The sequence below is a fragment of the Aythya fuligula genome, chromosome 6 (genome assembly GCF_009819795.1).
Source record: "Aythya fuligula isolate bAytFul2 chromosome 6, bAytFul2.pri, whole genome shotgun sequence".
NCBI classification, from domain to species: Eukaryota; Metazoa; Chordata; class Aves; order Anseriformes; family Anatidae; genus Aythya; species Aythya fuligula.
The window spans coordinates 20601749-20622802 of record NC_045564.1 but is presented as its reverse complement, the minus strand read 5'-3'; the positions used below and the strand labels follow the sequence as shown (position 1 = coordinate 20622802).

The following is a 21054-nucleotide window of genomic DNA, read 5'->3' as shown; positions in this document are numbered from 1 at the left end:
GAGTCATAGAATGCCATGATCAAACTGCTTTTACTTACTATAGTACTCATATTTGTCTGTTGCCAACAGAGTATGATGGTATGAAATAGAAGATTTGGAATACATTATCAGTTTGACTAATTGGTTCCATATTGTTTTATCACAATATTGTTTTTAAAACATTTGTTTTCACTTCAGTTCTCCAAAAATTATGTTTTTTGTTTGTTTGTTTTTATAGTTATTGGACATGTATGTGTACTGTAACAAAGTAATAAGTAGTTCAAAATGCACAATAAAATCAGAAAATGCATTGGCAATTGAGAATGCAAGATAGCAGCTACTGCTATTAAAATAATGTGATGCTCTTTTAGAAATAATGAAACTTAAACTGTCCTGTACAACTTATAATATGTGTTTTCATGTCAATGGTAACGAAAAGTTTATATTCAAGCTTTTTAGATTTTACAGACTTGATAGAACAACATTTACTTGAGACATGAAAATACATCTTTGCAGCTTGCTGTTGGTTTGGTCATGATGTTGGAAAAATGATTTGTATTAACACATGCTATATGAAGTGTAATCTCAAATGAAGCCACATGATTGGAATAACTAAAACAGTACAAAGTGTAGAAGGCATTAATTCCTAATTTACAGAAATTTAATTTCACAATTCTTATATGTGGCTAGTAATTTCAGCAATTCCTTCTATGAAAATATCAAAATATTTTCCATAGAGAAAATACACATACTGTTTCTAATCTTGTGACCTCACCTGTAGTAGAGCAATTTGGCATTAGATTATAGATAAGATACTCTTCTTTTAATGTCAGAGCACGAAATACATGCAAAAGATTTTGGTATGCATTTCAAACATGAACATTATTCAAATAATTAAAATTGAAATATATATATATATATATGTGGGGTTTCATTCACAGAAATTAAATGCGTCTAGTTCATCAGAAGGCAGCACAGTTGATATTGGACTACCTCCAGAAGGAGAGCAGCCAGAAGTAGAACCTGAAGAAGCTCTGGAGCCAGAGGCTTGTTTCACAGAAGGTGGGTGAAGTACAATATACTAAGGGAATTAGACCTAATTATGTTGCTTTGGACTGTGTTCTATTCTTAGTCAAAAGAAAAAAGCTGCTATGTTATTATGATTGTATTTGATTTTTCTGTGAGTATCTCTCAGAGGTAGTGCCATACTTTTCTGGTGCTCTCTTTCTTCTTCATATGGATTGTAGGAGTTAGAAAGTTTTTGTTTCAAATATTGAAATGAAAGCCCTGAAATACTCAGATACTTATTTACAACCATCTATTGTAGTACTACTGAAATAAAATAAATGACTTCTGTTCATTTGTGATTCCTATAAAGTATTAACCTTATTCTGACATCTCAATTTATTATCACACTTAGGCTGTGTGCGGAGATTCAAGTGCTGTCAAGTCAGTGTAGAAGATGGGAAAGGGAAAATCTGGTGGAATCTGAGGAAAACCTGCTATAAGATAGTTGAACACAACTGGTTTGAGACCTTCATTGTCTTCATGATTCTTCTCAGCAGTGGTGCTCTGGTAATATCAATGTGGAACAATTGTGTCTATTTTAAGCAGCAAGCATTTAGAATTACAGTTAATTATCTAGCTACAGGTAACATCAGAATTTAATATCCAATTAATAAATGTTCTAGTGCCAACATATTTCAACAAGTATTTGGCATGTATTGTATTATACATGTAACTTTTCTCACAGGCTATGAAGGGAATTGGTTGGTGTGATCAAAATGTAGTGTTCATGGAAATAAGAAATTAGTTATATCAAACTGGTACTCACATGTTTCTATATTATTTTTATATGTTAGCATTTTTTTGTTGTTGTTTTCCTTGATTTCCTTGATTGTTTTCCTGTTCAGAGATACAATATGATTTAGTAGCTTCTTTTGACTTATACACATTTATAATGAACCACAGCTGAGCTAGGAAGTTATCAAGAACAACTTGAGTTGACAAACCAAGATGTAAGGTGAAAAAGTGATCCTGTCAGTTATTTGGCCAAATTGATGCTGAATCAGGTATGCTGAGTCAGTACAGAAGTAATTAGTTCCTCACATCAGAAGCAAAATATAGCGCACTTGTCATACTTGGGTTTCAAGGCACAAGGGATTCACTGTCAACATAGACCTTCTCTTTTGAAATCTCTGTTCAGAATTTCTTTGCAGGCTAATGTGTATACTTTGGTTTCAGTTGTTAGTTTCTCAAAAACTATGTGTCACAACCATTATTAAATCTCTAATACAATTTTGATAATTTTGATATAAAGTTGTAACTATCACAAAGGAAATCCTTATGTCAGTAAGCCATTTCTATTCATTGAAATGAATGAAGAAAAGGATTTGAAAATTACATATAGTAAGTTTGTGGGCCATAATGCAGCTCAGCTGAGAGATAAATATTATGTTTCGACCCACCATTATGAAGACTACATTATGGAGTGAAAGAGAAAGTTGTGGTTGAGGGAAGGATATGCGGCTTAGCACCACAGATACCTTTTCAATTCAAATACTTTCTTGGTTACTCTATCCTGCATTGCAAATTGGGAATTAATATATCCTCAAAAATCTTTTTCACAGGCATTTGAAGATATATACCATAGAACAGCGTAAAAACTATCAAGACCATGCTGGAATATGCTGACAAAGTTTTTACTTACATCTTCATTCTGGAAATGCTTTTAAAATGGGTGGCTTATGGCTTTCAAACCTATTTCACTAATGCATGGTGCTGGTTGGACTTCCTGATTGTTGATGTATGTATTCTTTTTCATATTATGTATCACAGGCTCTAAAATCAGAATACCATGTGTTTAAGAGAAACTTTCTGTTCTATCCAATGGAAGCTCTATTTTAAAAACTGTTCACAGTTTTACTGTTTTGTTTGTTTGTTTTTCATGTGGTACAGTTTATAATTATGTTCAGAAAAGGAAAATTACGTAGATATATGTATTACTCTAGAGATGGTTTGTTGATACTCTGCAGTTTTATGAAGTTGTAGAGCTTTATTGAAATGATGATTTTTTGGTATTTTTTTTTCCATATGGAAAATATGCTGCTGTGATCCTCATTAGTTTTTACTATACAGGGAATTTAAGTATTTCACAGCAATTTTTTAAAACATTTCTAACACTCTAATCAATTACTGTAAATGTCCTATCACTTACTCAGTGAAAGGAAAGAAAAAAACTGATGGGAACTCAATTCCATTTTACTACTCAGTATTCTTGCATTGCATGTGCAACCTTAAAGAGGCACTTATAGATCAGCCCCCTTGGAAAGGGTACTCAAATGATTTTCAAAAAGGCTGCACCACCAAGAAGCAGATACACATTGTCCGAAGTAGGAGGAGTGTCATAATTCCAAGTCTAAGTGACAAAAAATAGTTCTGGGAAGCAAAAAATGGAAGTTTACCACACAGCAGACATTCATTTCCCATCCATCCCCAACAGCCTGACTACATATGGTCTCTCTCAGTTCTGCATATGTAATTCCCATGGGATGCATGGTAAGAGTTTGTCTTGAGTCCTGTGTTCACTCATTCTGATCAGCAGCAGAATCCTGTGGAAACAGCTATGTTTCTGTGTAAGATTGCAATGGATAGACCATGATGTCTTTACTACACAGAGCTTGACAAAATTCTAATTTTTATATCCATACCAGCATTGCAGATCCTATGATAAAATGTGGCTATGTGCCACGTTATTGTTCTGTGATTGAGCCTGTACCTCTGTAAAACATTTAATGACTCAGTCATCAGATTGTGTAAATGATCTTGATCAGTAGAATTCTACAGAGACTTCGTGAATAATACTTTACACTGTCTTTATATGTTTTGTTGTATTTATCAACAAATATTTTAAGTCTTATTTGATAATTTGTGGCTTAGTTGCTTCTGTGAACTTTATAAATATCTTTCTGATTTTTTTTTTCAACCTTTTTCTAGTGCAGTTGTTTGCATGAAAAAAAATAGTAATTTCTGAAGTACTTTTTAAGTGTTTAGTCAGAGGAATGATATAACCAAGCAAAGAGATTAAATTTGGAAATGAAAGAAATGAGAGAACAGGAAGGCTGGAAGAGGACATTAAATGGAGAGTGGTAGAAGTTGTTAATTTTCTTTACTAGGGCCATCTCTTCCCAGTGGTCTACTATAAATGCATTTCTAAGGATTATTGATGAAAGATAATTGTATTATTTATTTTACAGCTTTTCTATTTTATTTACTCATCTGCCTGCAGACCAGACCAGCGTTATACAAGCCAGAATTGATGAAGTGGTTAAAGGAGTCACAGGGAATGTAATGAAGTGTGGATATGCCTAACAATGAAGCTCCTACCATTGTCTAACAGTTGGTTATCAGTTTTGATTAGTCTGGTTAAATCTGAACAGCACTGGTAGCTATGGCTGTTGAATAAGATTTTATGGACACTAAAAAGTTACATTTGACCAAAGACCAGGTCTGAATGTGTTTTTTGAGAGCTATTACATTTTCAAGTTCTGAAGATACCATGGGAAGTCCTGTCCTAAATTGAGCGTTCCAATTCACCCAGCTTCTGGGAGTTTTCTTTTTGCATGTGACTTCAGTTTTCTTTAAATACCACGAAATGTTGACTGGTTTATGTGATTTTAGAAGGCATTTTTATACCATTCTGCCAACATGATTTCATCAACAGGTACCTAGAATACACTTTTATTCTACTTTGTCTGACTTCAAAAATCTTTTTGCATTATAGAGGAATTCCTGGAGAAAGAGGTTCATCCTTGAATCTTCTCGGGAAGTTCAAGGCACACATCATCCCCACCATATGTATCAAAGGATATACAAGATGAATGAGCACTATTGCCTTTCTGTTTTTGTGTAGGTCTCTTTGGTTAGCTTAACAGCTAATGCCTTGGGCTACTCAGAACTTGGTGCGATTAAATCCCTTAGGACACTAAGAGCTTTGAGACCTCTAAGAGCCTTGTCGCGATTTGAAGGGATGAGGGTAAGAAAAAATGAAAGAATTCAAAATAATGCATGCATACACAGAAACAATGCATGCAGAATAATCAATGATAAATCCATGCAGAGATGCTACACTATCATCTTATATATTTTACATTTATCACTAACATATAAGCAAAAGGCTTCATCTGCTTATATGAATTCATGTGTTATTGCACACATTGTTAATTTTATTTAGATCCACTGGCCTTTCAGCCAATTTCATATTTTCCTGAAAGTACCAAAGATTTATCAACTGCATGGATCTATGGGATTTTACTACAAGACTGAGTTTATCCCATATGATTAAATCCTGTTATAGTCAAAACAGTTTTAAAAAACGAAACTAAAAAAAAGTGTGTAATAAAAGTGTGTGCACATACACACACATACATGCATATGTGTATTTCATACAAGTATAGAATATCATCCATTGTCCGTCAAAAATCTTTTAGCATACTCTTATATAAATATTGATTGGCAATTTCTGTTACAAATCTGTTTATTTTTAATGAATCAATATATTAAGAAAATTGGCCGTTATAAATGTCTTCTCTCATTCAAATTAAGCTTGTGTTCATTTGAGACATTTCTTGTGTATTTCAAAGAAGGTGCTAGTGTTCTGTTTTTATGATTTCTGGCTTAAAGTGGTTGCTTATTGCTTTCTATGTTGATTTTAAAATGTTGATTATAATCTACAGAGCACTAAGAAGCCTGAAAACATATGAGGAGACTTTCTGTTGCTGATACAGTTGGATATATTTGAGAAGTTACTGTCCACAGCTGTTATCACCATATCAGTTACCACAGCTGAGACCCTGATTTGCCCAGCTAGGCTCTCTATTTCAGTGCAAAGTCAGATTGATTAGTTTAAATCACGTCTTTAGTGCACTGAAATGAACGAAAACCTTACATATTCTGCTATGACATGAAAACTCTAGAAATGTTTCTCCTGTGGTCAGTGGTCAACAACTACTATAGAAGATATTTCTGGCTCCTGCCAGAAGGTGTTGTGGCTTGTACCTTCAGGGCCCATCTGTCTCCTTGGGGCATATTGCTATTAGTCTCATTAGCAAATGCACATGAGCTGAAAAAATAAACTATAGCTGTAATTAAAAGAGATCCTTGTGTGAGCTCCCTACTGCAACCACTGATCTTTGACACCCCAGTTTACAGGCTTATTAGTAAATTTATAAGTCAACCATGATTTGGTGAGATTCCAAAGAACATATGATGCTATGTATGTGTGGAAAGAGAACCCTTCATGAGAATATGAATTCTCATAGTTTCCTCAACATAACATATTTTTCCTACAGCATTTTTTGAATAAGTTAGAATGTCTGGGTTCTAAGTGACTACATTTACTTTTTTTCTCTTCTGAGAGAAGAGAAAAGAGTTCACAACAGAGAAAAGAGAAGAGTTCACAGTTGCAGAGAGAGCAAAGCTTTTGTAATTCATTGTCACCTGTGTTTAAATTGGCTAAAAAGGACACCTCTTTTCAGTTAAAAGAGAAAAAAAAATCCTTCTGAACTATGCTGAGAAAAATGTCAAAATTTGGAATACTTATATCAAATATAAGGCCTGTCTAAAACATTAGTAATATCTTGCTGAAAGCACATTACTTGTTACTTTTTAATTAGAATAATTAGAGGAAAAAAAAAAAAAAAGGAAAAAAACTTTGTGCAGTAAATTTCTGAAGTGGCAATTTAATGAAGTAAGGTAGAAAAAACAAAAACAAAAAAACACCTTTTTCTCATGAAGGTTTAAAGGTACTTTTTAATACTGTAATTTCCATGTTGATATAAACTTTGCCTACTGTTTTAATCCAGATCTGCTAACTGTATCTCTCTGTAAATCATACAGATAATGAGGAGATTTATGACCTTAGCAAAAGACATAAGAAGTAGTATATGAAATTAGTTAACTTCAGACTAAAAATGAGATATCTTTGTCAGTTAGGCAATTAACATTGGAATAACATTTCTATGGATATAGACACCTTTTGTTTATTTAAAGAAATTTCAGACAATGTCTAAAGATACAGTAGCTCAAGTTGGTGAAAAAAATAGTTACAACAAGATTTTAAGGTCTGATACATGGAAATTGATGATGTTTCATCATAAAAAAGTTGTTTCTTTGGTATTTATTATCCATGAAGTGAAACTATGACGATATAGTATGGTGTACATATTTGCATGGGTACTTAGAATTACTTCCAGTGACCCTTGTATTTTTTACATACATGCAAGAAATTCCATTTTACACATCTAAAATTTTTAATCCTCCATACTGTTGGATACCCTAGGATCAGGGTTTGTTGTACCTACCCAAACTAATAATTAATAGAAAGCATTCCCCCAGTGGAAAACATATGGTGTTTCTCCTGTATCTTTCTATCATGACTATTGCTAAAGGAAGTAAACTTTAATTTGCATGTGAGACTTCATAAAACTAGCTTGTGTATATATAATTGAGAATTATGCTAAGACATGATCTAAGACATGCCATGCTGACAAGACATGCATGCTTATGCTAAGACATGGCTATGCTGTGCTCCAAATGCTATTACTCACTGCCCTGTTGTGATAGGCACGTACTAACTTTTTCCTTCTAGCAAGTAAAGGACACTGTTTAATCTCTCTGGAATGCTTTCCGTTCTTTCACATGCATTGTTTTTTTGTACTACCCCTACTTCCAGTGGAAGCCAGGAGGTGACCAATTGGTGTTTTCTGTGATGCTCAACATTACATTTTTGGTATTTTCAAATGATTCATATTTCAAGCTGATCCTGCTATAGCTTCAGGATGCACACTAAAACCAGGGAAAGTAAATCAGATGTAGAAATTCAACAGTTGTAGAAAGAATAACATAACTGGACCTGCAGCTGTAGTAGAAAGAGGAACAGAATTCTCAGGTGTAATAAGACTGAAAACTAGAGGACAAATATCTTCAATAACTTCATATCTCAATGATTGAATAATATTATTACAGCTAAGGAATCTAGTTCTATTTTTTATTAGAAGAATTGAGATACCTTTAAATAAGAATATTTTCTAAACTAATAGATTTTTCTTTTAGAAATAATGTTTATTATGGTATGTGATTAAGGTATGTGGCAAAAACAAAAAAAAACAAAAACAAACAAACAAAAACAGGTCAGCTTGAAGCATGGGAGAGTTCATCTACCATTCTATACAGTTATAGAATAATTTATATAGAACCTAATTTGTTCCAGCTTCTAAATTTAATAAAATAAAAAAATACATTGAAGTTGTATGGGATCTATAATGTTTTTCAAATTATGTATCACTACAAAGATATATTATTTTGAGAGGAATTAAAACCTGAAAGTGCAAGTATTTCTCCTTTACTTCAGCTTGTTTACTATATGGTATACGTGATCGTGTATACCTACTGTAGCCTTCAAAGGTTTTATTTTCTGTCAAGTAAAATAACAATGAATGAAAAGTGATCTACTTAGATGTGATCTACTAAAGTGATCTACTTAGTTTTTCAAGTAATTGATTCTATGGAACCCATGAAATGTAAATATAAACATAATGCCAAAATATTTTACAAACAGGAACAGTGTAGTATGTTAGATCTGTTGGAGTACCTATATCATATAAGTAAATTTTTTAAAAGAAAATCTTTGTTAGGTTCTATGGAGATTATTCAGTTGTTTTGGAAAAATGAGCAGAGGTGTTCCATAGTTATTGAATTTATATAATTTATATTATTACTTACTTACTTATAAATAGATTCAAAATAGGAATTAACTAATTTAGGAGTTAATCAATTTATAAATCATTCTCATTCATAATGGACCTACTTTCTGCCTAACTTTTTTTTAGTTTTTGATTTTGTCATGCTTTTAATTGTCATTCATCATCATACATTAACTTTTTTTCATACTTTTCTTTCCTGAAGCCTTATTTTTCCCAAAATTCATTAGGAAATTAATTTAAGTCTCCCCCTTGTTCAAGTCTTAATTGCTGCTTACTTGAACGCTACCAGCTTTTCTGTGATAGTCAGCTATTCTCCTGCTTTGAAAATATCTGGTCTTCTGCTTTTATATATAGTCATCTAAATGATTATGGAGAGACGTCCCTTAGTTGTCTTTTATTTAAAAGAAGTCTCTACATTACTTTCAATTAAAAAATGCTCAATAATATTGATTTGGAATGTTTATCCAGTAAATACTTAATAGCAAAAAAGATTTTTGTGCTTGTTGCAGTCATCAGAAATATTACTTCTACTGTTTTGCAGATATAAAGTAAATATTTTTAAAATAATTAATGCTCTTATTTTTTAGAGTTTCATTTTATCTATTTTTCTTTCCATTATTTCAAGCTACCATTTGCTACAGCATTTCCTAGTACTGCTGTGTTTTTTCCTCTGTGTTGATATTTTATCTTTCTTATTATTTGTTACAATCCAAAAAATATAATGCAGTTTAATACAGGATTATAACAAGGTGTTACATTTAAGGAAGTCTGATGAAGATAGTGGTGCTTGTGTTCTTATAATGTCTCTCGTTTCATTTGTACACTAGGTGGTTGTGAATGCCCTCTTAGGAGCCATTCCATCCATTATGAATGTGCTTCTTGTTTGCCTTATATTCTGGCTGATATTCAGTATCATGGGAGTAAATCTATTTGCTGGAAAATTTTATTACTGTGTTAACACTACAACTGATGAGAGATTTGATATCAGCCAAATCAACAATTACAGCCAATGTGAAGAACTCATAAAAAACAATGAAACTGCCAGATGGAAAAATGTGAAGGTTAACTTTGATAATGTAGGCCTTGGTTATCTTTCTCTGCTTCAAGTGGTAAGACACCGCTCCTTAATTTCTCTTTTTATTTCTATTTCTTTTTTTTATAATATATCTGTTTTTAATTGTAACAGTCAAAGTTATTTCTGTTTCTTTCATTTAGAGATCTTGTTCTTCACTAGTTTGTTTGGTATACTTATAAAAAGCCTTAAATAAACTGTGGAGTATGTGGGAGTATGTGTTTTAAAATATATATATATATATGTACCCAAACATACATATATACACATGTATATGTATCTAAGGGACATGTATGCAGAAATGGATGTTTAAAATATATAAGGTGTATTTTTTAAACTTTCTTCAAATATACATCAGTCTTGCATCTCAGTTCAGCTGATTATACTGTATATTTTATGCATCTACTTGTTGGAAGGCAAGTTTGATAAGCAGGAAAATTGTGAAAAAATAAGTAGTCAAAATAATATACCAATAAGTCAAATAAAAAGCAAAAATGAACTCTAGAAATAAATCAAGCAGATGAATATCAACACTATGGGATTCCTCTGAAGCTGGAAGGAGCTCAATTTAAGAGTTTAGTTCAAAAGAGCTGAACTGTCTGGGGCACCTGGGGAGGTTTGGTGCTTTCAGATGAGATCAAATCTTTTACTTTGTGAGTTTCCATACTTTTGTTGATATTTATATTCCAGTTTACAAAAATTTTATAAAATTTAACTTGTGTATTAGTCAATTCCTTAATATATTTTACAAGATTCCAACTTAAAACCGCTATATGCAAACATGCTTCCCACATGCAAGATACTTTTTCTTTGCCAGTGATTCTAAGAGTCCTGAGAATTCAAACTGGAGATATTTCCCTTACCTTTCTAACTTTTAGGACTATGATATGTCCTTTTGATTTGGGATCACCTGTGCTAACATCCGCAAGACTGTATTTTAGGGAGGTATTCATAAATGATAAGCTCATTCTTCATGTATGTATCATTTCTAATTAGTGTTAGTTAATTGTGACAAATCTGTTGTCATGGGCATGGAGAAATTAGTAATTCCTGGACCAGAGTGCAGTTAATTCCTGTGATTTACAAAGGTAAATAAACTTGCACTCTTGCTCAAAAACTGTGGAGCATCACTGTGACTGTTGAAAAGTGTTATCCATTAGACCCAAAAGGTGGTATTAGTGTAGATAATTCTACAACTCCACTGAAACAATACAAAATGTAGAGGCTATACTGACTCATAAAAAATGTAAGCAATTCAAATCTAACTCACACTATCTGTGTTGAATCTATATCAAGTACACCTTCTTTTCTCATAGACAGAAACTAACTTTTATTTTAGGCATTACTCATAAGAGGTAAAAATTCTTAATTTAATAGGTGTTTTGTGTCTAGGTCAGATATTAGAAGTTGCTTGTGATCCTCATATATGGATAAACATAAAATATAAGGCAAAATTTGCCTATTAATTTTACAATGTGCTGATGTTTATGATACTTAGATATGATGTTCAAGATGCTTAGTCCTCAGCTCTTAAATGTTTCTGACAACTCATTTTCCTGGAAAAGCATGTGATAAACACCAGTGTTCTGTTTATAGGCTACATTTAAAGGATGGATGGATATCATGTATGCAGCTGTGGATTCTCGCAATGTGAGTATACTCCCATGATTCCATCTGTTCTGACTGTGGGAGCTCCAAGTGTTAAGACCATAATCTTAACATCTTTCAGAAATAACAGTAAAAATGAGAGAACAAAGAGTTATTACAGTTTTATTGTTAGTGGAAATGGAAACCATCAGAAAAATACAAGACATGAAGAAAGCAGAGGAGCAGTCCTAAATGATTCCTTGTTCTCTATGGTACAGTTGGACCAAAATTCCTCAAGTTGTACAGCAGACTGAATTATTGTCATGAAATGCTTTTTTCCTCCTCTCATTATATGTGTATTGAGGCATTACTTAAATTTGGAGACAGGCATTTCTTGGAGATTTTAGGAGCTAAAGAAGAAAACGTAAGACTGAGTGGGCTATAACTCCAGTGAGAAGGACAGGAGCTGTGATTAACTTCTTTCTAAAACACTCTCCCGTGAAATCGGTTTCCTATATTAACCTCAAAGAACACCTCTTTTTGAGCTCTCTTCCTGCTGTACTTAAACCAAATGCTGCAGCTTTCCCAATCATTGCTCCAGGAGCTGAACTGTGGGGAGTCTTCTGAGACTGAAGCAGGGAAGAGTTTGCACCAGTCTGGGTAGCTATGTAGGAAACCCTTGTTTGACGTTGTGGCTGCCATTCCTGGCTGTATGCAGCAGCTGTGCTGTCTTCCACAGAGAAGGGTGATGAAGGTTGAAAGATAACTGGCTTTCTTGTATATGTGGGCTGAAGGGGAGTGTCAGCCACAAGGTGCCCTGCCCTGCTCTGCTTTATGGTGCATGTGGTAAGGGTGATTTTTTTGATTTTTTTTTTTTAAAGTCCCTTTGGTAAGATTTTTAACTTTAGTTTAAGATTTTTTTTGGTAAGATTTTTAAGTTTAGAGATGATGGTTTGTACCTCTGTTTTTTAATTTTATTATATTTAATTTTTCTGAAGTTGAGACATTCACTATGCTCAGCAGACAGCCTGGGTTCTTTCCTCATTTGTTCCTATTCTTAATTTGACGGGTGCATTTTTGTATCCTTTTGTCTTCCCCTTGCACTCTTGGTGCTAGTTGTGCTCTAGCTCTAAGTAGATAACTGAATAAACTATACTGCTAAAGCCCCAACTTTTTTGTAAGCTACAGTCACAGCAGCAGTTCTGGTGTAGTATAATAAATATGCATAGCTCTAGCAAGAAAATACGCTTCCTCTAAATATTGCTTGGATGACTCTCTTTAGCCTACTTAGGCCCATTAAGCTACAAAGTGCTGTAACCTGACCAATGTATCCTTTGAGTTAAAACTCAGGTAAAAACAAGGATACGCTGCAGGGAAAGTCAGACAAAGCAGTGAATAATAAAACAATAAATGAAGAAGTTTTTCAAAAATGACAGTTCATGCTCCAAATACTGAAATCCAGGGCAACTTACTTAGTGTCTGTAGCACTGAAAGCTCCACAAGCTGGGAGTTTCCAACATGATAAAGTGAAATGTTCATAGCTTTAAAAGCTGGTGTTTCTGGTTATCTGTAGACTGAGGCAGATGCGCTATACTAATATAAACCAATTGTGCCTTCAATATTTATTCTAAAGTCATATAGCATTTTTTTAAAAAAATAAGTAGCAAGTTCAATACCAAAGTCCTTTATCAAGAATGTTATTTCATAAATTGCAGATCAATAGGATCAAGGGAACTTGACCATAAGAAGTAAAGATCAGAGTGGCAGAGCCCTAAATTCTTTTAAGCAGCTATTTGGTTCTGTGTCCACAGTTAAACTAAGGCTTAGTGTCTATGCCTTTTTGCAGGTTTTGGATCAGCCTAAATATGAAGATAACCTGTACATGTATCTTTACTTTGTCATCTTTATCATCTTTGGATCATTCTTTACCTTGAACCTTTTCATTGGTGTCATCATAGACAATTTCAACCAGCAGAAAAAGAAGATAAGTACTTCATCATTATTCAGAAACAAAAGCCAAAAAATGCATCTTTTTGGTCCACACACAATGACTTTCTCCTTTTTTTTTATTTTTATTTTTTTCTATTTTATGATAAATTAACATGCTTTGCATATTAAATACATTTAATTATTACAGGAGTACAATTTCACTTGATGAGTGTTTTGACAGACAACTGACAGCACAAGTCTGTCCACAGTTAGTGAAATACTCAATGTCATCTTTGTAAAGATGTAGATATGGGTCTGGAGTCTAACAAGATCATAAGAAGGCTAAACACTGAAATAGCTAAACATAGCTATAAAAACTCTTAGCTACATTATTGTCATATCTCAGAGCTCAACCCTAATATTGTAGTATCTTTCTTTGTATGCTCTTTAGTCTTCATATTTTATCAACACTTCATATTTTATCAACACTGCCTCAAAAGGTATCAGTGTTTCAGCAGCAGAACTTAAGTAACTGGAAGACAAAATGTTATTGACTGGTTGAAGTGCTGTTGGACAAGTAATGAAATTGATTGAGATGGAGAGCTTTTTTTTTTCCTGCTAAGTCCATGTAGCGGTTGTAGGATCTCCTGCTTCAAGTCCTGCCTCAGTGTAGGGAGAGGAAGAGGTTGTGAAATATGGTTATATGACCAACTGCTAATTCTCCTTTGGTATCATAGATGGCAACTCTGAAATTTTGCCAAAATGTGCTTGAGAGGAAAAACAAGAGAAGGGAATTGGAATGTTTTATTAGCTTGTGTCCGATGAAATTTAGGAATTCAAAGAAAAAGCACCTCTCCTTCCTGAAGACTCCCATCCTCTCTACCTCCCCAATGGAAACCAGAGATCTACCACAAACATTTGAAGTTCAAGAGCCTTTCAAAAAATATCCTAAATATCAAAAGTGGAATATGTAAAGCATTTATTTTGTTACCCATATACTTATCATTGATATAAACTTATAGAACAGGATTTCCATGTCTGTCTTAATTTTTCACACAGATGAGAATGTGAACAAGAGTGATTATTACTATTCTATATTCCTGTTTATAAGTAACCAATGGGAATATGTGATTGTAACCAGTTTTTCTCTCTTTGCTTTACTTTGGAGGTCAAGATATTTTTATGACAGAAGAACAGAAGAAATACTACAATGCAATGAAAAAGTTGGGTTCAAAGAAACCACAAAAGCCTATACCACGACCAGCAGTAAGAATAAAAATTTTGTCTTTTTACATCTATTTAAGAAGTGTTTCAGTTATGCCTTAGGCTAAATGAAGTTGTAAGCTAAAAATACAAGTGATATAAGAAAAGGCTTATTCATCTGAAATCCAAATTATTTGTCCTTTGCATTCTAAACATGAAGGATTCTCTCTTCTCTTTCCATTTTCCCCCCTCATTTTCTATCTGCTGGTGGCAATGACATTTTATGTGGCATTTTTTCAAAACACTGGTTTGACTAAAACAATGAACTGTGACAGTGTATTTGTCAAGCTACGTGATAGCCTTAGGGCACAGGCTTTTTCAGTCATCAAGTAAGACTCTGAAACTGGGGGCAAGTTACCATATCATTGCCTGAAAAAAAAGTCCTTTTGCCTCTCACATTCCTGTTGCACAATCCATACAATGGTTTGTCCTCCTGCTCTCCCCTGGTGCTACAGAGCAGGGTTTGGCTGGGGCAGTGATTCCAGCTCTGCAGTTCCACTTTGGATTGTGGAACCTACTGAATGGCCCACTCAGCTATCAGTAAGTTCTCTGTAGCTGAGAAATGCAACACATTGTTTTAAAGGTCACCTTGGTGGCATGAAGAACACTGAACTCTGTGCTTGAAAACTTTGTAAGTTTCCCAAAGTTTTCTGACAATTGAAGCACTATTAACTCTCAGACTCTTTACCATACCACCTTGCCTTCGTTTTTTTCAAATTTTGTCAAGTTAAGCATTCAATCAGTAGTCTTTGTGACCGAAGCTTACAGTGAGCTGGTTTGAGATGGCAAAGTCACCTTTGCAATTTTAAAAAATGCACCATGCATATTTTGAAATCTCCCCTTTAATGCTTATGAACATAGTAATTGCATTTCTATTTGATTTGTGTTTACATGTACAAATGGGAAAATTCATACAAGTGAAAGACTTCATAGAAGACAAAAAATCCCCTTCATACTAGATTTAGTTAATCTGTAGCAATTGAAAAAAAGAAATTTTGCCCAATGCTTACTATAATGAATCTTATTTTTTTCCTCCAGAACAAATTCCAAGGCATGGTATTTGATTTTGTAACAAAACAAGCATTTGATATCAGTATCATGATACTTATCTGCCTTAACATGGTCACAATGATGGTAGAAACAGATGATCAAAGTGAAGACATGGAAAACATTTTATATTGGATTAACCTGGTGTTTATTGTACTGTTCACTGGAGAATGTGTACTGAAATTGATTTCACTTCGCCATTACTACTTTACTATAGGCTGGAATATTTTTGATTTCGTGGTTGTCATTCTCTCCATAGTAGGTAAGAACAATTCATTTTCATGAAATGGCTATTCTGGGGAAACTGAAAATTAATTTTGGAATGTAAAGTCTGTTTGCATTTGGGTTCATCATTTTGATTAGAAACTCTGACTCCTGTTTTTCTGTCTTCTGATATCTTATTACCCCAAAAATAACTGAACATTATGGTAAGAAATTTTTATCAGTGTGCTTCGTACACTCTTATTTTTACATTGGTTGAAATTAGACCCTTATACTGAATTCAGTAGAAATTCCTCAGCATGGAAAGAAATCAATAAATCAAAGGCAATTCTGATACAAAATGACAGTGGCAGTTGCAGGAGAAAACAGAGTCCTTCAATCCAAAAGTAAAATCTGTGTGGGACTCTGGGTAGGCTAGCATGCAAGCAACTCAGACAGCAATGTAAAATCCTAAGCTTTTTCAGAGTTTTGTTTGATCCTAAGAGGTTTTACACCAGAGCTAATGTGAGCAAAGAAGAAGCAGAACTGAAGCAGACATTGTAATAAATATATGGTTCTACTGATCTTTTATCTAGAGCAGAAAACCTGAAAGAACTTCAGCAAAAGTTGTTCCATTTTAATTGTCAGAACTTTAATTTATCATTTTGTCATTTTGTATGGAAACAGGATTTATTTAGTATTTTTCTGCTTCACTGAGGCCCATGATATAATGCTCTTCAATGGGTTCTAGGAAGCCGTTATATTATCAGCTTATTTATGTTTTGAATTGCTGTGTCATTAATGCTAGACTTGTGATCACGTTATTTCATATGTGACTAGGAAGTTACAGTTCTCTTTGAACTTATTTTATTTGAATTCCATAACTTGATTACATCATTTGAATACTGCTATAAATATGATCTTTCATATTAACTGGCATTATTTTTGTTAAACAGAAAGCTGTTCTGATCTCACTATTTGCAACTCTACATGCAGCAGTTACCAGTTTGTACTAAAAAAGATTGCCATTTTGTGTCTGTTTGCATATGCATTTATACAGTTAATGCTTAGAAATGTCATTGACACAGTTTTTCCTTATTCTGCAAATTACTTCAGACTTTCTGTTGGGATTTATGGATTTCAGTAGCATAATAGATGCTAAAGGTTTTGCAAAACCAACTGAGTGGCTAGAAGCTGAATTTCTGAAGACTCTACAATTTTCCTATTCTTAACATTCTACAATGCTTGTAGGATAAATCTTTAGCAGCAGCTTTTAAATGTAATAATATTATTTACTAATTTAACTTGTTTTTCAACAGGTATGTTCTTAGCTGAGATGATTGAGAAATATTTTGTGTCCCCCACTTTGTTCCGAGTCATCCGACTTGCCAGAATAGGTCGAATCCTGCGTCTCATTAAAGGTGCTAAGGGAATCCGCACTCTGCTCTTTGCTTTGATGATGTCTCTTCCTGCTTTGTTCAACATTGGCCTGCTGCTGTTCCTGGTCATGTTTATCTATGCGATATTTGGCATGTCCAACTTTGCCTATGTTAAGAGGGAAGTTGGGATTGATGACATGTTCAACTTTGAAACATTTGGCAACAGCATGATCTGCCTATTTCAAATCACCACATCTGCTGGCTGGGATGGTTTGTTAGCCCCAATTCTGAACAGTGGGGAGCCGGACTGTGACCCTCACAAAGATCATCCGGGGAGCTCTGTTAAAGGAGACTGCGGCAACCCTTCCGTTGGGATTTTCTTCTTTGTCAGCTACATCATCATATCCTTTCTGGTAGTGGTGAACATGTACATTGCTGTGATTCTGGAGAACTTCAGTGTTGCTACTGAGGAAAGTGCTGAGCCTCTGAGTGAGGATGACTTTGAGATGTTCTATGAAGTCTGGGAGAAGTTTGATCCAGATGCAACACAATTCATAGAGTTCAGTAAACTATCAGATTTTGCAGCTTCATTAGATCCTCCTCTTCTCATAGCAAAACCAAACAAAGTCCAGCTTATTGCAATGGATCTGCCCATGGTAAGCGGTGACAGAATTCACTGCCTTGACATCTTGTTTGCTTTCACAAAGCGTGTCCTGGGGGAAAGTGGGGAGATGGATGCCCTCAGAATTCAGATGGAAGATCGTTTTATGGCAGCCAATCCTTCTAAAGTCTCCTATGAACCAATCACAACCACATTAAAGCGGAAACAGGAGGAGGTATCTGCTGTCGTTATTCAACGTGCTTTTAGGCGTCACCTTTTAAGGCAAAAAGTCAAAAAAGTTTCATGTATATTTAATCAGGATAAAGGTAAAGATGAGGATGATCTGCCCACAAAAGAAGATATGATTATGGATAAACTAAATGAGAACTCCACTCCAGAGAAAACAGATATGACCCCATCCACAACCTCCCCACCATCCTATGACAGTGTAACAAAGCCAGACAAGGATAAATATGAAAAAGACAAATCAGAAAAAGAAGATAAAGGTAAAGACAGCAGGGAAAGTAAAAAGTAACACAGAATTATGTGATAAACTGTTTACAGCCTGAGAAAGTATGTATTTGTGTCAACAGGACTCCTGTAGGAGGTACATGCCAAACTGTCAGTTTTTACATATATAAATATATATATAATTATATATATATATAAAAGGTCAGTGCCTATAACAAGACAGTGACCCCTCGTCATCAAACTGCAACTCTGTAAAACAGGGTAACATCTTGACAGGAGGTTGTTGTTTTTATTACCAGCTGACACTGCTGAAGAGAAGATAAAATGGCCAATCAGACTGTAGGGATCGGTTAAAAAAAAAAAAGGTGCGAACCTATGAATCTTTGTGTTTAACATGAAACACTCGGTATAAAAATTGTATCCACTGTTTGCATTTCAACAGCCACATTTGCCATATTTTTACAAAAATCAGTGTTGGTGAACTTATCATTTTTTAATTCACAGGTTGTTTACTATTATATGTGACTATTTTTGTAAATGGGTTTTATGTTGGGGAAGGGGTTATGAGAACCAGGTGTTCTACTCTCGGATTCTCTATAATGTACAGACAGAAGTGATTTGCATGAAGGCATGCTGCACTTGTAGTTCATGCATGGAAAAACATGACGTCGCACAAAGCAGCAGAGTCTGACTACTTCCATGTTTCAGGGTGGCTCTATATTTTGAGGTGCTTAATAACAGTATCCATCTAGTATCTCATCCAGATAAATTTTAATGTGCCTGTAAAGTCCCATAGAGTCTACAATAATAGAACAGATGTTTTATTTTTTCATAAGTCATTTAACTGTAGTTGAATGAACTCTGCGTAAAAAAATTGAGGGACATGAAGTCCATGTTTAAGTATTCTTCTGTGGAAAATAGCTTACCTGAACTTGGGAAATTTAATTTACCAAAAACAAACAAACAAACAAACACAAAACTTAAGAATTATGAAGTTGTTCTGCTTCACCCTGCAGTATTGTTTAGCCATCTTCTGCTCTCAGCAAGGTTGACATCGTATGTGTTGATTAAAAAAGTACCGTCTATGTAAATAGTTATTTTATCCTGTGGTGCATGTTTGAGCAAACAAATAATGACCTGTGCACAATATTTATTGCATCAAATATGTACCACAACAAGTGTAGTTTGCAAGCTTTTAACAGCTAATATAAAGTATTCTGTACCATTATAGATAGTTTGGAAGCTATCACTGATGCATGTTTATCTTGCCTTTGCTGCTGTAATTTTTAATCCTTCCACTGTTAAAAGTCTAATATGGGAAGCCATATCTCAGTGGTTAAGTGAAACAAATTGTTCAATCAGTCATCATTCTTTCATGACATCAAGCAATAGTTTGCAGCTATTGAAGAGCTTCTTGCTTTGCATTCTAAAATTTTAAGTGAATACTGTACGGTGTATAGTCAGACTGTACAGGATTTGTTGCAAACTGCTCAATCTGTTGAAAATACATGGATAGAATTTTCTAAGAAAATATAAATATTGTAAAAATATCATTTTATTTTATTTTTCAGCGTTTTGTACATAAAATAAGAAATGAGAATTATCTTCAGGTTGATGTCACTGTCACTTTTATTACTTTCTATCCATAGCACTTTTTAATTCAAGAACTTCACAAAATAAGAAACAAAGGAGAGAATGGGGTAGCTTTAGGTTTCTGCTTTTTTATTAGTACTGTATTTTTGCACACATTTTAATGTGAAATACATTTCAAACTGAGTCCAAAATGCACTTGCTTCCAAATAGATATAACTTGTAATTGAAATGTGGTGGGGAAGATTTGTTTAAAATTCTAGCACTGCCTGCGTCAGAAGTTTCAAGGTAGTCTTTTTATTCATAAAATCTTTACCAGTGTTTGTTTACATAGACTATTCTTATTCTTGTTGATTCATGCTGCACTAGAACTGTTCTAAATATAATATGGGATCCACGATGTTGTTTTTTTTCTTTTCTTTTCTTTTTTTCCCACAGGGATTAAATAACAAACTTGTATAATTAATCACATCAGGACATTTTGTGTTTCTTACACAAGCAAAAATTTGATGTTGACTCCTCCTTTTACAAAAAATATTGACTTGTGTGTCGGTGAACTGCATGCAGGAAAATGCTATTACCATAAAGACCAGTAAACCACATTACAGTTGAGCCAAAAGAATAAAGACTTCATTTTTTATTGTATTCAATTGTTCTGTCTTTGTTTTCATCACTAAAAACTATTGGCTCCAAGAACTGCTATAACAATAAAATGTGAATATATAAAATGTTAGAAGTAGGGAATAGTGACTAAAACTCAATAATAAAATTGTGAAAGGTCAAATATTGAAGCTGTATGCTTTGAGGAAGATCTTTACTATGATTTCCATTTACTCTCATCAGGTTATTAATCCTATTAAAAACTATTCTAGAGTAGAATAACATTTATGTACACGATACCTAAAACCCTTTTTCATGTCAGGTGTTCTGAGACAACTAGAAAATCAGATGTTAAAGAAACTGGCTACCAAGGCTACAGAACAGTATGTATAATTTCAATGATATTTTACTTTAGAAATCACTTTGTGTGTGTTGTAAGGAAAATTTTGTTTTCTACATAATTTGTAAAATATTTATAATTCATTATTTTACTTCAAGGCATGAGGGTGTGGAAGCCAGCAGGAACTTTGCTGGAACTTTTATTAAAGCATCAAATTCATACCTTAAAAAATA

The 21054-nt window shown here is 33.8% G+C and overlaps 1 protein-coding gene across 1 annotated transcript in view; it reads left to right on the top strand.

The window, feature by feature from the left end:
- The window catches only part of SCN2A (sodium voltage-gated channel alpha subunit 2), a 77785-nt gene extending 57769 nt beyond the window's left edge, over nt 1-20016 (top strand). Inside the window, 11 exon segments of the mRNA XM_032190320.1 lie at nt 921-1041; nt 1400-1554; nt 2610-2630; nt 2633-2785; nt 4892-5014; nt 9569-9850; nt 11410-11463; nt 13247-13384; nt 14491-14595; nt 15631-15901; nt 17160-20016. Of these exon segments, the coding sequence (XP_032046211.1) occupies nt 921-1041; nt 1400-1554; nt 2610-2630; nt 2633-2785; nt 4892-5014; nt 9569-9850; nt 11410-11463; nt 13247-13384; nt 14491-14595; nt 15631-15901; nt 17160-18355 (2619 nt within the window). The 3' untranslated portion in view covers nt 18356-20016.
- Nucleotides 20017-21054: the final 1038 nt, after the last annotated feature.